This window comes from Antechinus flavipes, chromosome 3 (genome assembly GCF_016432865.1).
Source record: "Antechinus flavipes isolate AdamAnt ecotype Samford, QLD, Australia chromosome 3, AdamAnt_v2, whole genome shotgun sequence".
In the NCBI taxonomy this organism is placed as follows: domain Eukaryota; kingdom Metazoa; phylum Chordata; class Mammalia; order Dasyuromorphia; family Dasyuridae; genus Antechinus; species Antechinus flavipes.
In genome coordinates, this window is record NC_067400.1 from 569,671,571 (window position 1) to 569,688,960 (window position 17,390).

Here is a 17,390-nt window from a genome sequence, read left to right on the forward strand (position 1 = left end):
GATGGGGATAGTGGTGATGGGGGCAGTGGTGATGGGGATAGTGGTGATGGGGACAGTAGTGATGGGGATAGTGGTGATGGGGGCAGTGGTGATGGGGTAGTGGTGATGGGGGCAGTGGTGATGGGGTAGTGGTGATGGGGATAGTGGTGATGGGGATAGTGATGATGGGGGCAGTGGTGATGGGGTAGTGGTGATGGGGTAGTGGTGATGGGGATAGTGGTGATGGGGATAGTGGTGATGGGGATATTAGTGATGGGGTAGTGGTGATGGGGGTAATGGTGATGGGGGCAGTGGTGATGGGGATAGTGGTGATGGGGATAGTGGTGATGGGGATATTAGTGATGGGGTAGTGGTGATGGGGATAGTGGTGATGGGGATATTAGTGATGGGGTAGTGGTGATGGGGATAATGGTGATGGGGTAGTGGTGATGGGTATAGTGGTGATGGGGATAGTGGTGATGGGGATATTAGTGATGGGGTAGTGGTGATGGGGATAGTGGTGATGGGGATATTAGTGATGGGGTAGTGGTGATGGGGATAGTGGTGATGGGGTAGTGGTGATGGGGATAGGGGTGATGGGGGCAGTGTTGATGGGGGTAGTGGTGATGGGGGCAGTGGTGATGGGGATATTAGTGATGGGGTAGTGGTGATGGGGATAGTGGTGATGGGGTAGTGGTGATGGGGATAGTGGTGATGGGGGTAATGGTGATGGGGGCAGTGGTGATGGGGATAGTGGTGATGGGGATAGTGGTGATGGGGATATTAGTGATGGGGTAGTGGTGATGGGGATAGTGGTGATGGGGATATTAGTGATGGGGTAGTGGTGATGGGGATAGTGGTGATGGGGGCAGTGTTGATGGGGATAGTGGTGATGGGGGTAGTGGTAATGGGGATAGTGGTGATGGGGGTAGTGGTGATGGGGTAGTGGTGATGGGTATAGTGGTGATGGGGGCAGTGGTGATGGGGATAGTGGTGATGGGGATATTAGTGATGGGGTAGTGGTGATGGGGATAGTGGTGATGGGGTAGTGGTGATGGGGGTAGTGGTGATGGGGTAGTGGTGATGGGGTAGTGGTGATGGGGGTAGTCATGATGCTACAGGAGGAGACGGCGATGGAGGTAGTAGTGATGGGGGTAGTGGTGATGGGGTAGTGGTGATGGGGGTAATGGTGATGGGGGTAATGGTGATGGGGGTAGTGGTGATGGGGGTAATGGTGATGGGGGTAGTGGTGATGGGGATAGTGGTGATGGGGTAGTGGTGATGGGGTAGTGGTGATGGGGATAGTGGTGATGGGGTAGTGGTGATGGGGGTAGTGGTGATGGGGGTAGTGGTGATGGGGGTAGTGGTGATGGGGGTAGTCATGATGCTACAGGAGGAGACGGCGATGGAGGTAGTAGTGATGGGGGTAGTGGTGATGGGGTAGTGGTGATGGGGGTAATGGTGATGGGGGTAATGGTGATGGGGTAGTGGTGATGGGGGTAATGGTGATGGGGGTAGTGGTGATGGGGATAGTGGTGATGGGGGTAGTGGTGATGGGGTAGTGGTGATGGGGATAGTGGTGATGGGGGCAGTGGTGATGGGGATAGTGGTGATGGGGATATTAGTGATGGGGTAGTGGTGATGGGGTAGTGGTGATGGGGTAGTGGTGATGGGTATAGTGGTGATGGGGGTAGTGGTGATGGGGATAGTGGTGATGGGGATATTAGTGATGGGGTAGTGGTGATGGGGTAGTGGTGATGGGGTAGTGGTGATGGGGGCAGTGGTGATGGGGGCAGTGGTGATGGGGATAGTGGTGATGGGGGTAGTAGTGGTGATGGGGGAAGTGGTGATGGGGATAGTGGTGATGGGGATAGTGATGATGGGGGCAGTGGTGATGGGGTAGTGGTGATGGGGGTAGTGGTGATGGGGATAGTGGTGATGGGGATAGTGGTGATGGGGATATTAGTGATGGGGTAGTGGTGATGGGGGTAATGGTGATGGGGGCAGTGGTGATGGGGATAGTGGTGATGGGGATAGTGGTGATGGGGATATTAGTGATGGGGTAGTGGTGATGGGGATAGTGGTGATGGGGATATTAGTGATGGGGTAGTGGTGATGGGGATAATGGTGATGGGGTAGTGGTGATGGGGATATTAGTGATGGGGTAGTGGTGATGGGGATAGTGGTGATGGGGATATTAGTGATGGGGTAGTGGTGATGGGGATAGTGGTGATGGGGATATTAGTGATGGGGTAGTGGTGATGGGGATAGTGGTGATGGGGTAGTAGTGGTGATGGGGATAGGGGTGATGGGGGCAGTGTTGATGGGGATAGTGGTGATGGGGGCAGTGGTGATGGGGATATTAGTGATGGGGTAGTGGTGATGGGGATAGTGGTGATGGGGTAGTGGTGATGGGGATAGTGGTGATGGGGGTAATGGTGATGGGGGCAGTGGTGATGGGGATAGTGGTGATGGGGATAGTGGTGATGGGGATATTAGTGATGGGGTAGTGGTGATGGGGATAGTGGTGATGGGGATATTAGTGATGGGGTAGTGGTGATGGGGATAGTGGTGATGGGGGCAGTGGTGATGGGGGTAATGGTGATGGGGGTAATGGTGATGGGGGTAGTGGTGATGGGGGCAGTGGTGATGGGGATAGTGGTGATGGGGATAGTGGTGATGGGGGCAGTGGTGATGGGGTAGTGGTGATGGGGATAGTGGTGATGGGGTAGTGGTGATGGGGGTAGTGGTGATGGGGTAGTGGTGATGGGGGTAGTCATGATGCTACAGGAGGAGACGGCGATGGAGGTAGTAGTGATGGGGGTAGTGGTGATGGGGTAGTGGTGATGGGGGTAGTCATGATGCTACAGGAGGAGACGGCGATGGAGGTAGTAGTGATGGGGTAGTGGTGATGGGGTAGTGGTGATGGGGGTAGTGGTAATGGGGATAGTGGTGATGGGTATAGTGGTGATGGGGGTAGTGGTGATGGGGGCAGTGGTGATGGGGATAGTGGTGATGGGGATAGTGGTGATGGGGGCAGTGGTGATGGGGTAGTGGTGATGGGGGCAGTGGTGATGGGGTAGTGGTGATGGGGATAGTGGTGATGGGGATAGTGATGATGGGGGCAGTGGTGATGGGGTAGTGGTGATGGGGATATTAGTGATGGGGTAGTGGTGATGGGGGTAGTCATGATGCTACAGGAGGAGACGGCGATGGAGGTAGTAGTGATGGGGATAGTGGTGATGGGGTAGTGGTGATGGGGGTAATGGTGAGGGGGGCAGTGGTGATGGGGATAGTGGTGATGGGGGCAGTGGTGATGGGGATAGTGGTGATGGGGACAGTAGTGATGGGGATAGTGGTGATGGGGGCAGTGGTGATGGGGTAGTGGTGATGGGGGCAGTGGTGATGGGGTAGTGGTGATGGGGATAGTGGTGATGGGGATAGTGATGATGGGGGCAGTGGTGATGGGGTAGTGGTGATGGGGGTAGTGGTGATGGGGATAGTGGTGATGGGGATAGTGGTGATGGGGATATTAGTGATGGGGTAGTGGTGATGGGGGTAATGGTGATGGGGGCAGTGGTGATGGGGATAGTGGTGATGGGGATAGTGGTGATGGGGATATTAGTGATGGGGTAGTGGTGATGGGGATAGTGGTGATGGGGATATTAGTGATGGGGTAGTGGTGATGGGGATAATGGTGATGGGGTAGTGGTGATGGGGATATTAGTGATGGGGTAGTGGTGATGGGGATAGTGGTGATGGGGATATTAGTGATGGGGTAGTGGTGATGGGGATAGTGGTGATGGGGATATTAGTGATGGGGTAGTGGTGATGGGGATAGTGGTGATGGGGTAGTAGTGGTGATGGGGATAGGGGTGATGGGGGCAGTGTTGATGGGGATAGTGGTGATGGGGGCAGTGGTGATGGGGATATTAGTGATGGGGTAGTGGTGATGGGGATAGTGGTGATGGGGTAGTGGTGATGGGGATAGTGGTGATGGGGGTAATGGTGATGGGGGCAGTGGTGATGGGGATAGTGGTGATGGGGATAGTGGTGATGGGGATATTAGTGATGGGGTAGTGGTGATGGGGATAGTGGTGATGGGGATATTAGTGATGGGGTAGTGGTGATGGGGATAGTGGTGATGGGGTAGTGGTGATGGGGATAGTGGTGATGGGGATAGTGGTGATGGGGATAGTGGTGATGGAGATAGTGGTGATGGGGATATTAGTGATGGGGTAGTGGTGATGGGGATAGTGGTGATGGGGTAGTGGTGATAGGGTAGTGGTGATGGGGGTAGTGGTGATGGGGTAGTGGTGATGGGGGTAGTCATGATGCTATAGGAGGAGACGGCGATGGGGGGTAGTAGTGATGGGGGTAGTGGTGATGGGGGTAGTGGTGATGGGGGCAGTGGTGATGGGGGCAGTGGTGATGGGGGTAGTGGTGATGGGGATAGTGGTGATGGGGATAGTGGTGATGGGGTAGTGGTGATGGGGATAGTGGTGATGGGGGCAGTGGTGATGGGGATAGTGGTGATGGGGATATTAGTGATGGGGTAGTGGTGATGGGGGTAGTCATGATGCTACAGGAGGAGACGGCAATGGAGGTAGTAGTGATGGGGATAGTGGTGATGGGGTAGTGGTGATGGGGTAGTGGTGATGGGGGTAATGGTGATGGGGGCAGTGGTGATGGGGATAGTGGTGATGGGGATAGTGGTGATGGGGGCAGTGGTGATGGGGGCAGTGGTGATGGGGTAGTGGTGATGGGGATAGTGGTGATGGGGTAGTGGTGATGGGGGTAGTGGTGATGGGGTAGTGGTGATGGGGGTAGTCATGATGCTACAGGAGGAGACGGCGATGGAGGTAGTAGTGATGGGGGTAGTGGTGATGGGGTAGTGGTGATGGGGTGGTGATGGGGATAGGGGTGATGGGGGTAATGGTGATGGGGGTAGTGGTGATGGGGGCAGTGGTGATGGGGATAGTGGTGATGGGGATAGTGGTGATGGGGTAGTGTGATGGGGGTAGTGGTGATGGGGATAGTGGTGATGGGGTAGTGGTGATGGGGGTAGTGGTGATGGGGTAGTAGTGGTGATGGGGGTAGTCATGATGCTACAGGAGGAGACGGCGATGGAGGTAGTAGTGATGGGGGTAGTGGTGATGGGGTAGTGGTGATGGGGGTAGTCATGATGCTACAGGAGGAGACGGCGATGGAGGTAGTAGTGATGGGGGTAGTGGTGATGGGGTAGTGGTGATGGGGGTAATGGTGATGGGGGTAATGGTGATGGGGGGGGTAGTGGTGATGGGGGCAGTGGTGATGGGGATAGTGGTGATGGGGATAGTGGTGATGGGGGCAGTGGTGATGGGGTAGTGGTGATGGGGGCAGTGGTGATGGGGTAGTGGTGATGGGGATAGTGGTGATGGGGATAGTGATGATGGGGGCAGTGGTGATGGGGTAGTGGTGATGGGGATATTAGTGATGGGGTAGTGGTGATGGGGGTAGTCATGATGCTACAGGAGGAGACGGCGATGGAGGTAGTAGTGATGGGGATAGTGGTGATGGGGTAGTGGTGATGGGGGTAATGGTGAGGGGGGCAGTGGTGATGGGGATAGTGGTGAGGGGGGCAGTGGTGATGGGGATAGTGGTGATGGGGACAGTAGTGATGGGGATAGTGGTGATGGGGGCAGTGGTGATGGGGTAGTGGTGATGGGGGCAGTGGTGATGGGGTAGTGGTGATGGGGATAGTGGTGATGGGGATAGTGATGATGGGGGCAGTGGTGATGGGGTAGTGGTGATGGGGTAGTGGTGATGGGGATAGTGGTGATGGGGATAGTGGTGATGGGGATATTAGTGATGGGGGTAGTGGTGATGGGGGTAATGGTGATGGGGGCAGTGGTGATGGGGATAGTGGTGATGGGGATAGTGGTGATGGGGATATTAGTGATGGGGTAGTGGTGATGGGGATAGTGGTGATGGGGATATTAGTGATGGGGTAGTGGTGATGGGGATAATGGTGATGGGGTAGTGGTGATGGGTATAGTGGTGATGGGGATAGTGGTGATGGGGATATTAGTGATGGGGTAGTGGTGATGGGGATAGTGGTGATGGGGATATTAGTGATGGGGTAGTGGTGATGGGGATAGTGGTGATGGGGGTAGTGGTGATGGGGATAGGGGTGATGGGGGCAGTGTTGATGGGGATAGTGGTGATGGGGGCAGTGGTGATGGGGATATTAGTGATGGGGTAGTGGTGATGGGGATAGTGGTGATGGGGTAGTGGTGATGGGGATAGTGGTGATGGGGGTAATGGTGATGGGGGCAGTGGTGATGGGGATAGTGGTGATGGGGATAGTGGTGATGGGGATATTAGTGATGGGGTAGTGGTGATGGGGATAGTGGTGATGGGGATATTAGTGATGGGGTAGTGGTGATGGGGATAGTGGTGATGGGGTAGTGGTGATGGGGATAGTGGTGATGGGGATAGTGGTGATGGGGATAGTGGTGATGGAGATAGTGGTGATGGGGATAGTGGTGATGGGGATATTAGTGATGGGGTAGTGGTGATGGGGATATTAGTGATGGGGTAGTAGTGATGGGGATAGTGGTGATGGGGTAGTGGTGATGGGGATAGTGGTGATGGGGATAGTGGTGATGGGGATATTAGTGATGGGGTAGTGGTGATGGGGATTTTAGTGATGGGGTAGTGGTGATGGGGATAGTGGTGATGGGGTAGTGGTGATGGGGATAGTGGTGATGGGGATATTAGTGATGGGGATATTAGTGATGGGGTAGTGGTGATGGGGATAGTGGTGATGGGGATATTAGTGATGGGGTAGTGGTGATGGGGATAGTGGTGATGGGGGCAGTGTTGATGGGGATAGTGGTGATGGGGGCAGTGGTAATGGGGATAGTGGTGATGGGGGCAGTGGTGATGGGGATAGTGGTGATGGGGTAGTGGTGATGGGGTAGTGGAGATGGGGGCAGTGGTGATGGGGATAGTGGTGATGGGGATATTAGTGATGGGGTAGTGGTGATGGGGGTAATGGTGATGGGGTAGTGGTGATGGGGGTAGTGGTGATGGGGATAGGGGTGATGGGGGCAGTGGTGATGGGGATAGTGGTGATGGGGGCAGTGGTGATGGGGTAGTGGTGATGGGGTAGTGGTGATGGGGATAGTGGTGATGGGGTATGGTGATGGGGATATTAGTGATGGGGTATGGTGATGGGGTAGTGGTGATGGGGGTAGTGGTGATGGGGTAGTGGTGATGGGGGCAGTGGTGATGGGGATAGTGGTGATGGGGATATTAGTTATGGGATAGTGGTGATGGGGATAGTGGTGATGGGGTAGTGGTGATGGGGTAGTCATGATGCTACAGGAGGAGACGGCGATGGAGGTAGTAGTGATGGGGATAGTGGTGATGGGGTAGTGGTGATGGGGGCAGTGGTGATGGGGTAGTGGTGATGGGGTATGGTGATGGGGGCAGTGGTGATGGGGATAGTGGTGATGGGGATATTAGTGATGGGGTAGTGGTGATGGGGTAGTGGTGATGGGGATAGTGGTGATGGGGGCAGTGGTGATGGGGTAGTGGTGATGGGGTAGTGGTGATGGGGTAGTGGTGATGGGGATAGTGGTGATGGGGATAGTGGTGATGGGGATATTAGTGATGGGGGTAGTGGTGATGGGGATTTTAGTGATGGGGTTAGTGGTGATGGGGATAGTGGTGATGGGGGTAGTGGTGATGGGGTAGTGGTGATGGGGATAGTGTGATGGGGATATTAGTGATGGGGTAGTGGTGATAGGGTAGTGGTGATGGGGATAGTGTGATGGGGATATTAGTGATAGGGTAGTGGTGATGGGGATAGTGGTGATGGGGGCAGTGGTGATGGGGTAGTGGTGATGGGGGCAGTGGTGATGGGGATAGTGGTGATGGGGGCAGTGGTGATGGGGATAGTGGTGATGGGGTAGTGGTGATGGGGTAGTGGTGATGGGGGCAGTGGTGATGGGGATAGTGATGATGGGGGCAGTGGTGATGGGGTAGTGGTGATGGGGGCAGTGGTGATGGGGATAGTGGTGATGGGGATATTGGTGATGGGGATGTGGTGATGGGGGCAGTGGTGATGGGGATAGTGGTGATGGGGATATTAGTGATGGGGTAGTGGTGATGGGGATAGTGGTGATGGGGTAGTGGTGATGGGGTAGTCATGATGCTACAGGAGGAGACGGCGATGGAGGTAGTAGTGATGGGGTAGTGGTGATGGGGTAGTGGTGATGGGGGTAATGGTGATGGGGGTAATGGTGATGGGGTAGTGGTGATGGGGGCAGTGGTGATGGGGATAGTGGTGATGGGGATAGTGGTGATGGGGGCAGTGGTGATGGGGTAGTGGTGATGGGGATAGTGGTGATGGGGGCAGTGGTGATGGGGATAGTGGTGATGGGGGCAGTGGTGATGGGGATAGTGGTGATGGGGATATTAGTGATGGGGTAGTGGTGATGGGGTAGTCATGATGCTACAGGAGGAGACGGCGATGGAGGTAGTAGTGATGGGGATAGTGGTGATGGGGTAGTGGTGATGGGGGCAGTGGTGATGGGGTAGTGGTGATGGGGGCAGTGGTGATGGGGATAGTGGTGATGGGGATATTAGTGATGGGGTAGTGGTGATGGGGTAGTGGTGATGGGGTAGTGGTGATGGGGGCAGTGGTGATGGGGATAGTGGTGATGGGGATATTAGTTATGGGATAGTGGTGATGGGGATAGTGGTGATGGGGTAGTGGTGATGGGGTAGTCATGATGCTACAGGAGGAGACGGCGATGGAGGTAGTAGTGATGGGGATAGTGGTGATGGGGTAGTGGTGATGGGGGCAGTGGTGATGGGGTAGTGGTGATGGGGGCAGTGGTGATGGGGATAGTGGTGATGGGGATATTAGTGATGGGGTAGTGGTGATGGGGTAGTGGTGATGGGGATAGTGGTGATGGGGGGCAGTGGTGATGGGGTAGTGGTGATGGGGACAGTGGTGATGGGGTAGTGGTGATGGGGATAGTGGTGATGGGGATAGTGGTGATGGGGATATTAGTGATGGGGTAGTGGTGATGGGGATTTTAGTGATGGGGTAGTGGTGATGGGGATAGTGGTGATGGGGTAGTGGTGATGGGGATAGTGGTGATGGGGATATAGTGATGGGGATATTAGTGATGGGGTAGTGGTGATGGGGATAGTGGTGATGGGGATATTAGTGATAGGGTAGTGGTGATGGGGATAGTGGTGATGGGGGCAGTGTTGATGGGGATAGTGGTGATGGGGATAGTGGCGATGGGGGCAGTGGTAATGGGGATAGTGGTGATGGGGGCAGTGGTGATGGGGATAGTGGTGATGGGGTAGTGGTGATGGGGTAGTGGTGATGGTAGTGGTGATGGGGGGCAGTGGTGATGGGGATAGTGATGATGGGGGCAGTGATGATGGGGGTAGTGGTGATGGGGGCAGTGGTGATGGGGATAGTGGTGATGGGGATATTAGTGATGGGGTAGTGGTGATGGGGGTAGTGGTGATGGGGATAGTGGTGATGGGGATATTAGTTATGGGGTAGTGGTGATGGGGATAGTGGTGATGGTAGTGGTGATGGGGTAGTAGTGATGGGGTAGTCATGATGCTACAGGAGGAGACGGCGATGGAGGTAGTAGTGATGGGGTAGTGGTGATGGGGTAGTGGTGATGGGGGTAATGGTGATGGGGGTAATGGTGATGGGGTAGTGGTGATGGGGGCAGTGGTGATGGGGATAGTGGTGTGATGGGGATAGTGGCGATGGGGGCAGTGGTGATGGGGTAGTGGTGATGGGGATAGTGGTGATGGGGGCAGTGGTGATGGGGATAGTGGTGATGGGGAGTGGTGATGGGGATAGTGGTGATGGGGATATTAGTGATGGGGTAGTGGTGATGGGGTAGTCATGATGCTACAGGAGGAGACGGCGATGGAGGTAGTAGTGATGGGGATAGTGGTGATGGGGTAGTGGTGATGGGGGCAGTGGTGATGGGGTAGTGGTGATGGGGGCAGTGGTGATGGGGATAGTGGTGATGGGGATATTAGTGATGGGGTAGTGGTGATGGGGTAGTGGTGATGGGGGCAGTGGTGATGGGGATAGTGGTGATGGGGGCAGTGGTGATGGGGATAGTGGTGATGGGGTAGTGGTGATGGGGATAGTGGTGATGGGGGCAGTGGTGATGGGGTATTAGTGATGGGGTAGTGGTGATGGGGACAGTGGTGATGGGGTAGTGGTGATGGGGATAGTGGTGATGGGGATAGTGGTGATGGGGGCAGTGGTGATGGGGTAGTGGTGTGATGGGGGTAATGGTGATGGGGGCAGTGGTGATGGGGGCAGTGGTGATGGGGATAGTGGTGATGGGGATATTAGTGATGGGGTAGTGTGTGATGGGGATAGTGGTGATGGAGTAGTGGTGATGGGGATAGTGGTGATGGGGGCAGTGTTGATGGGGATAGTGGTGATGGGGGCAGTGGTGATGGGGATATTAGTGATGGGGTAGTGGTGATGGGGATAGTGGTGATGGGGGTAATGGTGATGGGGGCAGTGGTGATGGGGATAGTGGTGATGGGGTAGTGGTGATGGGGTAGTGGTGATGGGGTAGTGGTGATGGGGGCAGTGGTGATGGGGATAGTGGTGATGGGGATATTAGTGATGGGGTAGTGGTGATGGGGTAGTGGTGATGGGGTAGTGGTGATGGGGGCAGTGGTGATGGGGATAGTGATGATGGGGGCAGTGATGATGGGGGTAGTGGTGATGGGGGCAGTGGTGATGGGGATAGTGGTGATGGGGATATTAGTGATGGGGTAGTGGTGATGGCGTAGTGGTGATGGGGTAGTGGTGATGGGGGCAGTGGTGATGGGGATAGTGGTGATGGGGATATTAGTTATGGGGTAGTGGTGATGGGGATAGTGGTGATGGGGTAGTGGTGATGGGGTAGTCATGATGCTACAGGAGGAGACGGCGATGGAGGTAGTAGTGATGGGGTAGTGGTGGTGATGGGGTAGTGGTGATGGGGGTAATGGTGATGGGGCTAATGGTGATGGGGTAGTGGTGATGGGGGCAGTGGTGATGGGGATAGTGTTGATGGGGATAGTGGCGATGGGGGCAGTGGTGATGGGGTAGTGGTGATGGGGATAGTGGTGATGGGGGCAGTGGTGATGGGGATAGTGGTGATGGGGGCAGTGGTGATGGGGATAGTGGTGATGGGGATATTAGTGATGGGGTAGTGGTGATGGGGTAGTCATGATGCTACAGGAGGAGACGGCGATGGAGGTAGTAGTGATGGGGATAGTGGTGATGGGGTAGTGGTGATGGGGGCAGTGGTGATGGGGTAGTGGTGATGGGGGCAGTGGTGATGGGGATAGTGGTGATGGGGATATTAGTGATGGGGTAGTGGTGATGGGGTAGTGGTGATGGGGATAGTGGTGATGGGGGCAGTGGTGATGGGGGCAGTGGTGATGGGGATAGTGGTGATGGGGATATTAGTGATAGGGTAGTGGTGATGGGGATAGTGGTGATGGGGATATTAGTGATGGGGTAGTGGTGATGGGGATAGTGGTGATGGGGATAGTGGTGATGGGCATATTAGTGATGGGGTAGTGGTGATGGGGATAGTGGTGATGGGGATATTAGTGATGGGGTAGTGGTGATGGGGATATTAGTGATGGGGATAGTGGTGATGGGAATAGTGGTGATGGGGATATAGTGATGGGGTAGTGGTGATGGGGGCAGTGTTGATGGGGGCAGTGTTGATGGGGGCAGTGATGATGGGGATAGTGATGATGGGGGCAGTCATGATGAGGTAATGGTGATGGGGATATTAGTGATGGGGATAGTGGTGATGGGGGTATGGTGATGGGGGCAGTGGTGATGGGGATAGTGGTGATGGGGGCAGTGTTGATGGGGATAGTGGTGATGGGGGCAGTGGTGATGGGGATAGTGATGATGGGGGCAGTGATGATGGGGGTAGTGGTGATGGGGGCAGTGGTGATGGGGATAGTGATGATGGGGGCAGTGATGATGGGGTAGTGGTGATGGGGGCAGTGGTGATGGGGATAGTGGTGATGGGGTAGTGGTGATGGGGATAGTGGTGATGGGGATAGTGGTGATGGGGATAGTGGTGATGGGGATAGTGTTGATGGGGATAGTGGCGATGGGGGCAGTGGTGATGGGGTAGTGGTGATGGGGATAGTGGTGATGGGGGCAGTGGTGATGGGGATAGTGGTGATGGGGGCAGTGGTGATGGGGATAGTGGTGATGGGGATATTAGTGATGGGGTAGTGGTGATGGGGTAGTCATGATGCTACAGGAGGAGACGGCGATGGAGGTAGTAGTGATGGGGATAGTGGTGATGGGGTAGTGGTGATGGGGGCAGTGGTGATGGGGTAGTGGTGATGGGGGCAGTGGTGATGGGGATAGTGGTGATGGGGATATTAGTGATGGGGTAGTGGTGATGGGGTAGTGGTGATGGGGATAGTGGTGATGGGGGCAGTGGTGATGGGGTAGTGGTGATGGGGACAGTGGTGATGGGGTAGTGGTGATGGGGATAGTGGTGATGGGGATAGTGGTGATGGGGATATTAGTGATGGGGTAGTGGTGATGGGGATTTTAGTGATGGGGTAGTGGTGATGGGGTAGTGGTGATGGGGTAGTGGTGATGGGGATAGTGGTGATGGGGATATTAGTGATGGGGATATTAGTGATGGGGTAGTGGTGATGGGGATAGTGGTGATGGGGATATTAGTGATAGGGTAGTGGTGATGGGGATAGTGGTGATGGGGGCAGTGTTGATGGGCATAGTGGTGATGGGGGCAGTGGTAATGGGGATAGTGGTGATGGGGGCAGTGGTGATGGGGATAGTGGTGATGGGGTAGTGGTGATGGGGTAGTGGTGATGGGGGCAGTGGTGATGGGGATAGTGATGATGGGGGCAGTGATGATGGGGTAGTGGTGATGGGGGCAGTGGTGATGGGGATAGTGGTGATGGGGATATTAGTGATGGGGTAGTGGTGATGGGGTAGTGGTGATGGGGTAGTGGTGATGGGGGCAGTGGTGATGGGGATAGTGGTGATGGGGATATTAGTTATGGGGTAGTGGTGATGGGGATAGTGGTGATGGGGTAGTGGTGATGGGGTAGTCATGATGCTACAGGAGGAGACGGCGATGGAGGTAGTAGTGATGGGGTAGTGGTGATGGGGTAGTGGTGATGGGGGTAATGGTGATGGGGGTAATGGTGATGGGGGTAGTGGTGATGGGGGCAGCGGTGATGGGGATAGTGGTGATGGGGATAGTGGCGATGGGGGCAGTGGTGATGGGGTAGTGGTGATGGGGATAGTGGTGATGGGGGCAGTGGTGATGGGGATAGTGGTGATGGGGGCAGTGGTGATGGGGATAGTGGTGATGGGGATAGTGGTGATGGGGGTAATGGTGATGGGGTAGTCATGATGCTACAGGAGGAGACGGCGATGGAGGTAGTAGTGATGGGGATAGTGGTGATGGGGTAGTGGTGATGGGGGCAGTGGTGATGGGGTAGTGGTGATGGGGGCAGTGGTGATGGGGATAGTGGTGATGGGGATATTAGTGATGGGGTAGTGGTGATGGGGTAGTGGTGATGGGGGCAGTGGTGATGGGGATAGTGGTGATGGGGTAGTGGTGATGGGGATAGTGGTGATGGGGGCAGTGGTGATGGGGTAGTGGTGATGGGGACAGTGGTGATGGGGTAGTGGTGATGGGGATAGTGGTGATGGGGATAGTGGTGATGGGGGCAGTGGTGATGGGGTAGTGGTGATGGGGGTAATGGTGATGGGGGCAGTGGTGATGGGGGCAGTGGTGATGGGGATAGTGGTGATGGGGATATTAGTGATGGGGTAGTGGTGATGGGGATAGTGGTGATGGAGTAGTGGTGATGGGGATAGTGGTGATGGGGGCAGTGTTGATGGGGATAGTGGTGATGGGGGCAGTGGTGATGGGGATATTAGTGATGGGGTAGTGGTGATGGGGATAGTGGTGATGGGGGTAATGGTGATGGGGGCAGTGGTGATGGGGATAGTGGTGATGGGGATAGTGGTGATGGGGATATTAGTGATGGGGTAGTGGTGATGGGGATAGTGGTGATGGGGTAGTGGTGATGGGGATAGTGGTGATGGGGATATTAGTGATGGGGTAGTGGTGATGGGGATAGTGGTGATGGGGGCAGTGGTGATGGGAATAGTGGTGATGGGGGCAGTGGTAATGGGGATAGTGGTGATGGGGGCAGTGGTGATGGGGATAGTGATGATGGGGGCAGTGATGATGGGGTAGTGGTGATGGGGGCAGTGGTGATGGGGATAGTGGTGATGGGGTAGTGGTGATGGGGATAGTGGTGATGGTAGTTGGGGTAGATAGATGGCGATGCTCAGAGTGATAAGGGAATTAGTAGTCATGCTCTGGGGGATGAATTTCATTTTGGCAGTGATGGTCCTACAGGTCCTAATGATGAAGGCAATGCTAATGGTTATGGTGGTTATAGTGTTGATAGTGACAGTGATGGGGCTGGAGATGATGTGACAGGAGGATGGCCAATGGTGTTGGTAATGGTGGTGATAATGAGGATGCTTAAGGTGGGAGTGATAGTGAGGGTGTAAAAGGTGATCATGGTGTTGGTTATAGTTCTAGAATATGGCCTTAATCCTTGAACATATCTATAGGAGCAATTAAGAACTGGAAACCCAATTTCACAGACTGAATATTCAATCTGTGGGGAGGAATCATTATTGTGCTTTTGTCCAGGGGAGACAGAACTTTTGAGAGAGACTCCACTCTTCCTAACTTCTTTTTCCTTTTATACCCTTAATGGGTAATGTCTTGAATGATGGGGAAAAATACCGCCCTTAAGGAGACCCCGGGAAGAGGCACTGAAAGAGTGTACCAACTCACCATCTTAGATTCAGAGGTCTCCACGTTTTTGCCAAGGAGCTTGTGAGGTAGAGGCTTTTGAGAGAAGAGGCCACGCTGAGCGACTGTGAGACTGCCCAGGGTTTGCTCATCCGCTGCTGTGCCACTTCTGAACACTAAGTCATTTTTCCCTGGCAGTGGGTACCGTGGGGGGGACTCAGAAAGTCCTGGAGACATTTTCTTGGGGGATGAGTGTCTCAGGGGTATCATCTCCTGGCTAGGAGACAAGTTCCTTTCCGGAGAGACCCCGCCCTCTGGTGGGAGATAGGCTCGTGGGGACAGTTCTCTTCTTGGGGACAAGTGAGTCGAGGGTGACATGCACCTGAGAGGAGATGCCATCCATGGACCGGGGGAAGCCCCTCTCCCAGGAGAGCCACCCTGGAAGGATGGCATTTCTCCAGCTGGTGCAAAGCGCTGGGGAGGACTTTCATTTTTGGTTAGTGCGTGTTTTCGGGGGACCATGGGTCTGCTGCTGCAGGGCTCTTTGCCAGGGGACCACGGCCTTCTTGGGGATGGGGCTTGGGAGCTCAACAACGGGCCCATGGCTAAGATCCCCCCCTGCTGGTTTGGAGCCAGTTCCTGCTCACCAGGAGCCAAGGGCTTCCGGGAAATCAGAGCTGGCTGGTGGAGACACAAGTGGCTCTGACAGGTGGCAGCTTCACTCCAGTCTGCTGGCCATCTCGCCTCCAATCTCGAGCTTGCTGTGGGCTGGTCACGCGAGGTAACGTCTTGGGGCAAAGATGGGGTTGCTCGGGGGCTTTTGTCCTGAGCTGGTGGAGAGCTAGCCTTTGAGTGTCCAGAAGGTGGTGGCCCTTCTGAGGGCTTCAGAGTGGGCTCATCCTGGCTCTCCTCCTCATCCTCATCATCTTCATCATCTTCATTATCCTCATCCTCGTCGGATTCTTCCAAATCAGAAAACTGGTGCTCTTCCACTGCCTCAGAGCCCTCCCGCCCCTCGGAATCCTGGAAGGGGTCATCGCTGGCTCCTGAAGGAGAGACAGACTAAGCTCAGGGGCTTGGACAAGGCCGAGCGGACCAGGCTTACCCACCCACCAGGCCCCAGGCCCCAAGATACAGGGAGAGGGCCCGACTCACAAAAGGGTGTATGTCCTTGGGCAAAGGACTTCTCCTCCCAGACCGCCTTTCCTTCTCTGTACCATGGAAGGGTTGGCTTGGAAGGTCCCAAAGGCCCTTCTAACTTAGATATTCTGGTCACTGGGAGGACCTCTCCTAGCCAGAGAGAGTACAACTCGTAGCTCACTGAGCTTTGGCCTAGAGGGCAAGCAGCCATGAGCAGTTAGAGGCCTATGGGTGCAATGCAAAGGGTCCTGAGCTTGGAATCAAGGTTTGGGCTTTCTTCCGGCTCTAACTCGCCGTGTGACTTTTGGCTATTTACCTAAACTCCCTGGTCTCAGTTTCCTTATATATACATGGGATCTGGGGAAGGGTTGGATGATGAGGACTATTAGAGCTTTGAGTTGGGAGAAATCTTATTATATTATAATTTATTTACATTATATGTGTAATGATTATATTATATATGTAATAATTATACTATTACTAATAATATTAGTGATCATCAAAATGAACTTCCATTTGTGCCACAGGATAATCAAAGACCTTAAAGGTAATGTTAAATAAATAAACAAATAAAATTTGTGAAACCCGAAGGCCTCTATAAATCCCAGGTACTGCAATCAGCATCACCATCAGCATCTGTTCCAAGCCTTATGGATGGGGAAAACTGAGGTTTAGGAAAATGATTTCACAGAATCACAAAATTTCATCATCAAAGAGACCTGAGAGGGCATATATTCTGGCTCATATTTCAGTGGGAATAACTTTTATTCCGATTCCAACAAATTGTCATTCAACCTATGCTTTTTTCTTTGTAGGAATCTGGTTATTAGCAAACTGGGTTAAGTGGCTTGTTCAAGGTCACAAAGCTAGAATTGAGTCTGAATTTGAACTCACACCCTTCTGACTCCAGGACCAGTGCTTTAGATGTCCCATTCAATCTATACTTAAAGATGACCATTAATGAGAAACCCACCTCTCTCCCCAGGCAGAACATCCCACTTTTGGATAGTTCTGTTAGTTAGTTTGCCTTTCTATGAAATTGCAATCTATCTCCCTGAAAATTTCCCTTAAGGGCTCCTAGTCCTTCCTTTTGAGTCCAAGAAAAACAAGTTGAATCGCTTTTCCACCAATAGCCCTTTGGGACACCTGAGACAGGGACTGTGTTCTCATCTTCTCTCTCTCCCCCCTCCCCGTTTTCTTTTCTCTAAGTTAAACATCCTCGGTTCCTTTGCCCAATCCTCATTTGGCCTCTAGTCCCCTTCCCATTCTGGCTGGCCTCCGCTGGCCCTGCATCAGACTATAAAACTCCCTCCTCACGTGGCCTCAGAAGTGAACACCACAGTTGGGAATGGGAGGCAGCCAGGCCAAGGT

General features: G+C 54.0%; 1 protein-coding gene across 1 annotated transcript in view; it reads right to left on the reverse strand.

The window, feature by feature from the left end:
- HIVEP3 (HIVEP zinc finger 3) overlaps window positions 1-17,390 on the reverse strand; it is a 666,961-nt gene that overhangs the window by 11,065 nt on the left and 638,506 nt on the right. Inside the window, 1 exon segment of the mRNA XM_051987908.1 lies at window positions 14,922-15,925. Within this exon segment, the coding sequence (XP_051843868.1) occupies window positions 14,922-15,925 (1,004 nt within the window).